At 34.7% G+C, this 12,373-nt stretch overlaps 1 protein-coding gene across 3 annotated transcripts; it reads left to right on the top strand.

Annotated features, from left to right (window-relative positions):
* Positions 1–3,726: 3,726 nt before the first annotated feature.
* LOC115997037 (photosystem II stability/assembly factor HCF136, chloroplastic) lies at positions 3,727–11,280 on the top strand. Of its 3 annotated transcripts, none has more exons than XM_031236484.1 (9): positions 3,727–4,157; positions 4,722–4,957; positions 6,356–6,486; positions 7,298–7,430; positions 7,713–7,835; positions 9,397–9,471; positions 9,819–9,934; positions 10,279–10,362; positions 11,043–11,280. In XM_031236484.1, exons 1-8 carry the CDS (start codon positions 3,815–3,817, stop codon positions 10,343–10,345), a joined length of 1,224 nt encoding a protein of 407 aa, XP_031092344.1. In that variant the 5' UTR covers positions 3,727–3,814; the 3' UTR covers positions 10,346–10,362; positions 11,043–11,280. The 3 variants fall into 3 exon arrangements, with proteins under 3 accessions (XP_031092344.1, XP_031092346.1, XP_031092345.1); XM_031236486.1 differs by having other exon boundaries at positions 11,032–11,280; XM_031236485.1 differs by having other exon boundaries at positions 10,999–11,280.
* The last annotated feature ends 1,093 nt before the right edge of the window (positions 11,281–12,373 follow it).

Genomic DNA, 12,373 nt, shown 5'->3' with positions numbered 1-12,373 from the left:
AAATCTCGGGTATTACAGAGCATATAAGAAGATCAGAGCAATTAGTTGTGATTCTATTAACACCCTAGGATCAAATGAAGCTGCCCCCAATGTGGTTCCCCTACTGGTGAGAATAAGTTGTTTGTGCGTTTCTGTACCGTCCTCTTCAATATATTCTCTAATTCAAATTCAATTGTTAGTCTCCTTACATTGCTTTTCTTTCAAGTATTCATCATGCATATTGGAAGACAAGTAGTCATCCCTCTTTCTCCTTGTTGTCGATATTTATGGGGTGCTTCCCTTTGGGAACTATTCAAGTGATATATTGTCTGAAAACAACTTATTTAGTAATTGGTGCAGCTTTGTTGGCCATATGCTTCTTAATGATGTTTGCTCACATACCAAACCAAACTTAGTCCCATACTAATGATGAACCTCTTTCCCGGGTGCTTTATGGTATAGTTTGGTTCATTGATAAAATTCCTGTATTGCTAGGAATATTAAGTTTCCCAATAGCAGAAACTTTGCTTTTGATAAATTTAGTTACCAGTGCCCTAAATATTACCATCGAAGTCCTATGTAGAAGGCTACTAACCAATGTTCTCATTGCAAAGCATGCTTCTAGGGATTTCAGTGGCTTTCTATACAGGCCGGTTGACATATTAGACATATTAACACACTGTACTTTGTTCTTGATGACTCACGTTTGACAATAGATCAGAGCATATCAGAGCTAGAATCAAAGCAATTAATTGTGATTCTATTAACTGCTCAACTTTTTTTTTTTTTTAATACTTTTTTCACTTCGAGATAAATGCTTTTTAAGTAGCTCATGCTTCAAATCCGATCTCTAGATCGGTGAAAATTCAGACAACCCCTTATAGTCCAAAAGACTATTGTTGCGCTCGTTTTCCTTAGATAGATTTTTTCCACTTGATTTCTTTAGTGTAAGATTTTTTAACGAGGCAACCAGCGTAAGTCATGGACTATATAGTTAGATTTTCTAGCTCGAACCCTTCCTTATTAGCTCGGATGGGGCTACTTGATAGGGAATGTTCCCTAGGTTTACCTCTATGTACGTCCATGCTCTCATTTTGTAGTCGGATCGAGGTCAAACGATTCGAGTTAAGGTCAAAATTAGCGGGTTAACTTTTAGGCCTATATAATGTCTATTTCAACACAAAGCAAAGGGACTCTCTCTCCTCCTCCACTCTATCTCTCTCTACAATACCTCTCTACAACATTGAATGAGAAATAATAAAGCTTCTTCAACTATTTCTATAATCCTTATACTTTTCATTTGCATTCTTTGCACACATTCTGTACATACAAAATACACAAATTAGTTCTATCACTAATTATTTACATTTGACAACTATTTATTTCACATGTGACACATGGTTTCTGCATATCAATCCATGCTAGTTGTTGAATTGAGACAATTGAATTCAAGTAATATGTATATCTATATATGAGAAATCCTCTATGGTTCAATACATTGGTGTGATATGTTACTCAAAACGAGAGTAGGTAATTTCTAAATACAATTTACTCTATTTTCTTGTTTTCAAAATTTTTTATTAAGTTTCCAAGCTTATTGATTGAGGAGTAGTCCATTTGTTAATCATCATTTTCATTTGTTTTTCTTTTGGGTGCTGATAGCGAAATTAAGAAAATGAGTTAATTCCATTTTTAGTCCTAGATTTATATGTGATAATCTACTTTTAGTCATTTTTTTTTAATTAGAACATCTTTATTTGGTCATAGTATTATTATGACATGACCGTTTTTAGTAATCCGTTAACAAAATTGTTGAAATGCCATTAAATACAAAGACATTTTGATCTTTTTAATACAAATTAATTAAGTTGACCCACTATATTTTTTATATTTATTTTTTTGAAAAAATCCATAAATGAAGACGGAGATATCCTTGTATTTAACGATATTTAAATTGCTTTGTTGATTAAGGACAAAAATGATCATGCCACAATAATAGTAGAACTAAAAACGGATTTTCTTTAAAAAAAAAAAGACTTAAAGTGGACTACTACATATAAATTTAGGGTCAAAAATAGAATTAACTCTAAGAAAATCACATATAGAAAGCAAAATGTTGACAACATAAAACAATATTTAATTATTATGCTATGAAGTGATATGAAGGCATAAATAATTTACCTAAATTTTAATTTTAATTTAAATTGTTTCCATTTGTAATTTATTAGTTGCTTCTACGATACTTGGATTTCACTACGACAATATGAATATAGAAGGATATGTCTCTAAGTATTCATTTTCAATTGCATTTACATTAATGTGCTTTCTTCATAAAATACGCCATTTTACATGTAAGAAAAATGGTATTCTCAATCAAAACAACGGCTATCACTTATTTTTAGATGTTCAATTCAACAAATAACAAAACCTATAAATTACACTCTCTAATAGTTAAAACATTTTTCACTTTCATTTTGAAATAGTTTAGGACCAATAAGCAACATACTTTTATGTGAGATTGGAAACCATGAAACTAGAGCTGTCAAAACGGACCCAACCCATCTAAAATACGGATTGGGCCCATTTAACCCGTATTTTAGATGGGTTGGGTTAGAGAATTTCTAGCCCGACCTGTTTTTGACCCGACCCGTATAACCCGTGTGGGAGTACAACCCATCCACCCACCCCAACCCCCTACACTTAAATTTGTTGTGTAATTATGTATTTTAATATTTTAAAATGTTGTTAATAAGACTTTGATTAATATGTTACAGGTAAATTATATTAGTATTAAATATAAATTAAATAAATTATATATATATATATATATATATACACGCACACACACAGAGTACGTACATACATTAATATTTTACATAGCATATTTAACATATATGTTTGTTGAATGGTTTTGTGCAAATGTTATATACATCAACTAATCTAAATTAAATTCAAGTGTTTATTTATATTTATTTATACACAGTACATACATACATATATGTTTATTTTATTTTATTTATTTATTTATATATTCATACATAGCATTGGTTCAAAAAGATTCATGTATTTAGTTGGAAATAGTGGTAATTGTTAATTTAGAGGTTGAGAGTTTAATTCTAAAGAAATACAAAAATTCATAAATTTTAATTTAAAAAAAAAAACGGGCTGGCCCGTAGCCAACGGGTTGGGTTGGAATTTTCCCAACCCGTTTGAAAAATGGGCCGACCCGTCCCGGCCCGTTTTTCACCAACCCGTGACGGGCCAACCCTTATGGGCCGGATTGACCCGTATTGACAGCTATACATGAAAGATACATGTTAACTAAATAACATAAGGAGAAGATAGTTGTAATATAACGTTGAGTACCCTTACTTAAAATTATAGTTGTATATATTCATTACAATGAATTTCTATTTCTTGTATAAATTTCATATACATCAACAAAATAAACTTTACATGAATATTTATGAAACTTCGTCAATTCAAAAAAAAGTTACAAATGTATTTATTTTTTTTTAATCTTTTTTCAAAATAATTTATTAATCGAATTTAAATGTTGTGCATAAGTTTCCGCCCAACGCGCTTAGAAAAAACTAGTGTATAGCAATGATTTTACAAAAAAAAAAAAAAAAAAAGAAGAAAAAAATTCCGTTAACATTTGCGGAATCATCAAAAATTGATTTTGGACCACTAGTATAGCAATGAGTTTTGTAGACGCGAAACCTCCCGCGAAGCCGTTAAGATCAAACCAACCACGATTTCCTTTCTGTTTCGGATAAGACACGCACAAACACAGAATAGCATAGCAGAAACAAGCTAAGGGGTCTGTCTACCAATGGCGTCTCCCCGAGTGCTCACCGACTGCTCCAACTCCTTCCGCGCTCCTCTCGACCCCTCTCTACACAGCCACAGCTCCGCCATTTTACGCCGACATTTCCGAGCTTCCACCCCTGCCACCAGCCGCCGCCTTTCCCAGCGTCTGGTCGTCACAGCGTCTCTCAGTCGCCGGCGTTTGATTGCGGAGTCTGCTGCTGCTGCTTCTCTCTCGCCTTTGGTTGGCCTCTGCCCGGCAAGAGCTGCCGACGAGCCGCTGTCGGAGTGGGAGAGGGTTTACTTGCCTATCGACCCCGGCGTCGTGCTTCTCGACATCGCTTTCGTACCGGACGACCCCAATCACGGTCCGTTTTAGCTTGTTGCCGTAGCTGAAAGTATAATGCGTCGAAGTTTCTCTTATTTTCTTCGACAGTTCATGTGGTTTCAGCAGTGTTTTCGTGAATGTTATGCACCTTTGCAGCAAGGAGGATTTTCTTTTTCCTTTTTAAATTTTCTGGATTTTTTTTTCCTGCATTTTAAGGCAAGGGGAAAGTATTTTTTGTTTTTGAGGGGAAAAAGAAATTTCTTCTTAAGTAATCCAGTAAAAAGAAATTTAATATTCTCTAGTGAATTATAAATTTTAAGTCATTTTAAACATCCTGATTGTCCTAGTTTAGCCTAATCATGAGAAGCTGCATTCTGGGTAACATAATATATTCGTTGTAGTTCCAAATTTTAGTTATCAGACATTTGTATGCCATGAACCTATTTGATGTCCTATGCATATCCTGTATATCAGGTTTATGTCCTGTGTGTATAATTATTTATGAAGTTATATATAGGGGATGAATGCATTACCAATCAATAGAGTTGGTGATAATTTGATTCTGAAGTTTAATTTAGTTGCTGGTGAATATTAATCTTATCAGGCTTCCTATTGGGGACTAGACAAACAATTTTGGAAACTAAGGATGGAGGAAACACTTGGGTTTCACGATCTATTTCCTCAGCTGAGGAGGAAGATTTCAATTATCGGTTTAATGCAATAAGCTTCAAAGGGAAGGAGGGGTGGATTGTTGGAAAACCAGCCATCTTGTTGCACACTTCTGATGCTGGGGAAAACTGGGAGCGAATACCATTAAGTTCTCAGCTACCTGGTGATATGGTAAGGAGATACCCTGGACTTTGTTTGTTACCATTTTATGTTTTAATTTTCTATTTAAAGGAATTTACTTGTAATGTTAGCTATTAGATTGAAGTTTAACTGTGTATATGATGCTGTCTGAACAGTTTAGTTCTTGAAGACAAGAGTGTCCAAAAATAACATTGTAGACTTATAGCATATGACTTGTACTATTATTTCTCTCATGAAGTTGGGCACACTAAATTAAAAATTTACAATTCTTTAGGGATTAAGGTAGCTTTTATCTTGGGAACTTCTGTTAGTTCCTGCCAGTCTTCCCAATTTGTAGCTGGCCAAATAAAATTTTCTTGCAATTTTAAATATAGAGTCCTATTCTTTGAATTGCTAATCTGTCCTAACATTTTTGGTATTTTCTTCCTTAATGGTCCTGGATGAGGTTTAACTTTTATATATCAAGTATTTTAGCTTTACATGGTATTCATTTAGTCATTAAACTTTGGAAACACTTGTAACTCAACATTAGGATTAATAAGAGGTATACAATTCTTCCACAACTCCTTCCATGTTTGAGCAGTTGTCCGCTTCATCATTGTTGTACTGCAAAATCTTTGGTAGGTAGCTGGTTGTAACTATTACTACAAAAGACACATGGCTCTAAGCATGTGAATTGCTTTGATTTGAAGAAATAGTTTTCATCGTCTTCCTTAAATTTATGTCTGGTCTGGTATACATGTTTACCTTTAATCTCCAACTTCTGTGCGCATCAATTTAGTTCAGTGTGGAGATCTCTCATATCTATAACAGCCTGCTGAAATTTATATGAATGTAGTAGGCAGTACGTTTACTCCTCTGCACACAATCACATCCTTCCCTTCTCAAAAGTTGGTGAGTGTATGGCAGGAAATTGTCATGTTCTGCAAACAAGGTTGAGGTTGAAGCTATGCAATTGAAAGGTTATTCTTGTGACAGATTTCAATTAGAAAGAACTTGAAAAAATTGAGATGTCTGTTTATGGGGATGTTATTTGGTCAGAAAACCAGATCTAAAATAATAAAACACAAGTTGAAAGATTATTGAGATAGAGAGTTAGAATAGATGTGAAGTCCATAATTTGTTATCTTATGAGATCTTTACACACTATGACATACAATGTTCACATCATTGCTTGATTTGCACTAACTGAAAGCTGAGAATTTCCTGAATTTGTATTGTTATCACTATTGCTTGTTGCTGTTGTTATTATTATATCTTGGGTTTCTTGAAAGTAGCACCTTAAGATTTGTCCATTGAAATTGCTGAAAACTTAACCTGGGAAGCTAAGGAGTAAGGACAATGAATGGACTCTTTACTTTCGTGAGTTCTGTTATCTTTTTCTGAATTCCATTCATCCCAAAGAAATCATTTATGTTTTATTTGCAGGTATATATAAAAGCTACAGGTGAAAACAGTGCAGAAATGGTAACTGATGAAGGTGCTATATATCTTACATCAAATAAGGGATACAACTGGAGGGCTGCTGTGCAAGAAACTGTTTCTGCTACACTGAATAGGTAACCCATTGACAAATATAATTTTTGACTGCCAACTAGTTTGAGTTCAAATTCACAGGTTATGTGTTTAACACATTGTTGTTTGAGTACTGCTGACAGTACTACTCTTATAACTCTTGGCATTATAGAGCTATCGGTCAACCTTATGCCATCAAAACCTATCTTTCATAAATAATGGATTTTTTTGTAATCCTTTTATCATTGGTTATACTTTGCTCCTGCTGATTCACTAACAGAGTAACAGGGTCATTTCTTAGAATACATGTTCAACATATTTTCCTCTACCTATTGAAGTAACTTCATAGTTCATAGGCAGCATTTCTTTGAAATTTTTGTACTTAAGTTATTGAGTTTCTAGAAGTTTTCAAAATTAGAAAGTTTCATGGAGAATGAACTAAAGAAACTTCATAGACAAATTAAGTTTTCAAGGTTAGTTGCTGAATGTAAGTCAGATTCTATAGAATTGGTTTTTCTATACCTTTACGAATGCTGTGGTACTAGGCACTGGCTCTTAGTGTAGCTAAGCTGCTTTCTTAGGCCACCAAGGTCTTTTTGAGATATTTTTGTGCAGAAGGCTGTTGGGACTAAGCTTCATGATGGTATGAATTCAATCATTCTTTGACAGTATTAATCATCATTTGTAGTGTTTCAGCTAAAAATTCTTTCAGTAAGTGGAACAGGGGAAGTAAATTGTTAGAATGAATTCTTCCATTGCTATTATTATTGTATGGCTAAAAGATTAAATTAGGATTCATATCTGGAAGAGTATAACTCTTCAAAATGATATTCACATGCCCCAATTTAATTGCAGAACAGTTTCTAGCGGTATTAGTGGGGCTAGCTACTATACAGGAACATTTAGTACTGTAAACCGTTCCCCTGATGGACGTTATGTTGCTGTTTCAAGCCGTGGTAACTTCTATTTGACCTGGGAGCCAGGGCAGGTGAGGTTCTTCTCACTTCTTTTCAATCTTTTGTGTGCGCCCGTGGTCACATGAATCTGTGGATGGACCTTCTAACAGCCAATTGTTTGTACCTTACTGGTTCATTTACTCATAGCTCCTATTGCCTCCTGTTTCCTTTAGTTCCATTTATTGAAAAATGAAAATAAAGAAAGAGAACAGAACACACTAGTATAATATGCATTTTTATTGCTTTGTTGGTAAGCTGGAACTTAACTGCTTTAGTATGATAATGAGATGTTTCCTATATGTAAATCACTGCAGCCATTCTGGCAGCCACATAATAGGGCTGTGGCTAGAAGAATCCAAAACATGGGCTGGAGAGCTGATGGTGGCCTTTGGCTACTAGTCCGTGGCGGAGGATTATATCTTAGCAAAGGAACAGGGGTAAGTAAATGCAAGAGCTTTTCCTTTGAATTTGATCCATAAACGTATCTCCTTATGCTAGTTTAATATTTAAGCATGAAAAAGTGGTGAAAAGCAACATTTATTATATGAATAACAATGGGCACACTGCATTGAGAATTACAAAAATTTAGTCCAAATAAAATTTACATAATGTATTTTCTTTTTCTAAAATCCACACCTCAACTAGCATAATAAGTAAAGCTTCCTGTGTAATCCGTTGCCTTCAGCCCAGCCTAAGGTGTTGCATTTCCTGATTTGCTAAAACCAAATATTCTCCCCTGCCAGAAGAAAAATTACAAGGGACCTATCACCTATGCGTAGATTTATTTTGTATCAAACTTTGAAAACGTTGCAATTTTTGGTGGAAACGTTACAAATTTCAATTAGATCTGAAGGTTATTGCCTAAACTAGTTCTTTGTGGCACAACTTTAAAATTCCTAAGAATCTAGGGAGAAAATAGGGAATGCTTGGTGAAGATTATATAAGAAATACCTTTGTATTATTGAATGGTGAAAATTCCATTGGGGAAGAATCTAGTTATACTAGTACCCCAAAGATCAAACATTACATAATTCAATGGCTAGGATTACAAAAATACTTTAAGCTCTATACTTCACGGCATAATTTTCACTTTGTTTATTAAACTAGATTTTTATAGATTAGGACTTCTAGGATCCTTCCACGGGCTTCACATCCTTGAGGTTCTTTGACTTCACATTGGATTTCATTTCTTGAAGTAGATTAATTGGTTTCTGAAAATCAGTCTTCCTCACTTCTGAAAGATTTATCTCAAGGATTCTGAATAAAGGGGGTAATCTAGTGAATAATATTCGAAAGTCTGCAACATTAATATAGGGGAAATGCCTAAACCCACCAGGACGGTTTACATATGATTTAGCATTGATCTTTTTCAGGATTGGACAATGATTAATCTTCTTCTTATTCAACTTGTTACAATTTCTAGTTGGAAACCATTCTTTTGTAGATAGGAGATTACTAAATCACCTTCAGAAAATAGCTAGTCTGATGTTTGTCAACAATTCTTATACTTGGCAATGACATTAGATTCCTCAAGCTTTTGTCACTCTTCAAGAGAGAGAGAGAGAGAGAGAGAGAGAGAGAGAGAGGGGGGGAGAGGGGGAGAGGGGGAGAGGGAGAGAGGGAGAGGGAGAGAGAGAGAGAGAGAGGGAGAGGGAGAGAGGGAGAGAGAGAGAGAGAGAGAGAGAGAGAGAGAGAGAGAGAGTGGAAAATTTTAGAAAGATAGTAGAACCTTCTGTTGATATTTATTCAGCCTAAGTTAATACTTCATGAAGTTTAGAAATAAACCAATTGCTTGATATAGGATTTCATTTTAGTTAATTTGAATGTTCATGATATTTATTTCATAATTTGTAAATTATCTTTCTGTATTTGCTTCTTCTAAGAATGTTATAAGATTTTTTAGATGAATAGTTTGATTTTTATGTTGATGAGTAGTAAGATTGTTCTATCCAGTTCTCTGTTATCCTTCATTGAGGCTCAGGCATCTTTTCTTTCTAGTTAACGGAGGATTTTGAAGAAATTCCTGTGCAGAGTCGTGGTTTTGGCATTCTTGATGTTGGTTTTCGCTCACAGGTAAAATGAGTCCTTTAGATAAGAGGTCAGTTTTTTTAGCGAGTGTAGTTCTTATTGAATGGCATGCAGATATGTCTTTAGTAGTTTTGAGATGACTATTCAAATGGGTATAACAAAATGCTAAAGCATAAAAAGAAAAAGAAAAAGAAAAATGATGCAGAGGAGGAAATAGAAGAAAGTCAAAAAAAAAAAAAAAAAAAAAAAGGAAAGATTTTAGCTGAAACTACTATTGTGTTTTATGCAAGATGACAGGTTGACACTAGGTCTAGTTGCCCTACCATCTTAGTGCATAGCTTCCTCTTTCTTCAATCTAAACACGGTGGCAACCATAAATTTAATTTTTACAGGATGAGGCTTGGGCAGCTGGTGGGAGTGGGGTTTTGTTGAAAACCACAAACAGTGGCAAGACATGGATTCGTGACAAAGCAGCTGATAGTATTGCAGCTAATCTTTATTCAGTCAAGTAAGCTTTGTACTTAAGCAAGCTTTGATCTAATGTTTCACTGCATTGATTTTCAATAGATATGAAGTTAAAATTTCAATTTTGTAATGTGCTTTCTGGAGGAAAGTTTAGAGACTTTCTAACCTATCCATATATCTGCAGTTGCTGATATACTTCCTTCCCCATTTCATTTGTTTCAACTTTTAAGAACTTATTGCATTTCTATTCATTTTCATAGCAGCAGATGAAAAACTGAAAATAATTAAATTGTTTGTCTGTCAAACTGACTTAAATGCAACAACATCTCGCTGAGCTGCTTATGGGTCAAAGGACAGCTCATCATTTCATCAACTTATGCATTGCAGGTTTATCAATGACAAACAAGGTTTTGTACTGGGTAATGACGGTGTCTTATTAAAGTATCTCGGATAGATGACTGATTCCACATGGTAATATTCTCTTCTGTTGTGTGGTTGACATGGGACGTGTGTTCTGTATTGTACTATTGCAGTTTAGGTTCTCCTCACAATGATAGAATGAATTCCTAATACTATCAAATACATATGCTGATTTTACTAAGGCTCTCCTTGGGAGAGGTGGGTGGAACTGGAGTAGTTAGATTGGGGTGGTCCAATTGTACTTGTTGGGCGGAGGTCGGTAAGGGCCAAGTCCAGCACCATGTGCCTAGGGAATTGTTTGGCGGAGGCCGGTAAAGGATCAAGTCCAGCACCTTGGCTCTCGAAAATGTGTGGTGGTATAAAGAAATTAAGTTGCGCCTTCACTATTAGTTATAACTTTTGGCACAGTGGTATGCCCTTGATCCTAACAACTGGTATTAGAGCCAATTTACGGATAGCTTTTGGTGTAGTGGTAAGTGCTTGATCCTAATTGTATTGCTTAAAAGCACACTAGAACTGCTCCCCGTAAGGTTGTTTGGATGGATTGTAGTTGAAGCGATTAACCATGGAAAAGAGAGTTTATTAGAGCGATTCAACAGTTTTAATTTCACTGCTCTAATCATTACAATTTCATTTCATTTCCAAAGAGAGCTAATTAGACTGAACTTGGTAACCTGGTCTCTGCAGGTTATTGATTGAAACAAATTATTGACTTTCCAGGGTCATTGCAGGTTTTGGATGAGCAATTTTTTTTGACGTTGAACAGTTGTGAATGGAGAGTACATAATATTGACTTTGGAAGCAAATAGTTGAACAACTATCAACATGGCAGTTGCTTTTGTACAATCAATCATCCTTTATAATATTTATATATACAATTACATTAAAAAAAAAAAAAAGATTGATTGAGCTTACATTATCAATTTCTGGTTTTTGGAATTTTTAAAAAATTGAATTACCTTGTTTTTATTTTGAATTTTCTTCTTTTTAGTTTGAATAAATGTTTCAAACTCATCACTTACTTTTTCTTTCTTGGTATATATTCTTATATCATGAAAACAAGTATCACAATGTATGATTTTGGTTCAAAATTTTAATATTGAATTAAAAGTTTGATATTTATCAATACCATCTATTAACATAACACATAATTAAACACGAAAAAAAATAGCATGTTATTAGTGATTAGACTTATTTTTTAATTCATAATAATTCATTTGCGAGTTGTGATGTGTTACCATTTATATAAATCTAGATTCCAAATATGAAAAAAAAAAAGGTTTAAAAAAACGCTAAATCTCATTTAATTCCATTCCTCTCAATCTCTCCATAGCATAGGAGGCCAGACCCCAGAATTTTCCATCACACAGCAACATAACCTCGCAACCTTAAAAGCGCATAAATTTTCTATGATAATTTTATTTATTTATTTATTTTTTACAATCAAAAGGTAAATTATATATTAATGACAACTGGTAATAAGAGAACGAATACAATTAGGTGGAGAATCATCTCAAGAACGGGAGCCGGGTTGAGAGCAAGCTACCTTAGCAAGTGCATGGGTAATATGGTTCGTCGACCTCCTAATAAAGACACAGGACACAGAATCAAAGGACTCCATTAACATGATACAAGAGTGAATAATTTGGCATGTGTGAGATTGGCCTTGGACATTCTTCTTTAGCTCGCCAACAACGCTTAAACAATCGGGTTTGAGCCTAACACTTGTAACTACCCGGTTCTTCAACAAGGCAAGGATTTCTTTGTAACTCAACACTTCAACCAAGGTGGGGGATTGAGGGCAGCCCAATATAATACTCCATTTGTTGTTGCAATGAACTCTCCTTTTCTAGATAATAAGACTGCTTTGAAGGTCACTTTGGACGATTGGGGAAAGAGGGCTGCGTCCATCCAGCAGACCATGGGAACGTTGGTAGCAGTCTGAGGTTAGGTGACCTCGATTCGATCATGAAAAGTTCTGGATCTCATAGGTAGCCAACTAGTGATTTGAGCTTCTATTGCTCTCCACCGACTCCACATTGCGATTGGATTTAAAGGGGTG

This window comes from Ipomoea triloba, chromosome 11 (genome assembly GCF_003576645.1).
Source record: "Ipomoea triloba cultivar NCNSP0323 chromosome 11, ASM357664v1".
NCBI lineage: Eukaryota > Viridiplantae > Streptophyta > Magnoliopsida > Solanales > Convolvulaceae > Ipomoea > Ipomoea triloba.
Note: the sequence above shows the minus strand (reverse complement) of the source record. Positions and strands in the feature narration are given on the sequence as shown.

Excerpts from the sequence above, each read along its gene's own strand:
- LOC115997037 (XM_031236484.1), top strand. The coding sequence starts at position 3,815 with ATGGCGTCTCCCCGAGTGCTCACCGACTGCTCCAACTCCTTCCGCGCT. Across the intron at positions 4,158-4,721 it reads ACCGGACGACCCCAATCACG|GCTTCCTATTGGGGACTAGA; the intron begins GTCCGTTTTAGC and ends TAATCTTATCAG. Across the intron at positions 6,487-7,297 it reads GTTTCTGCTACACTGAATAG|AACAGTTTCTAGCGGTATTA; the intron begins GTAACCCATTGA and ends ATTTAATTGCAG.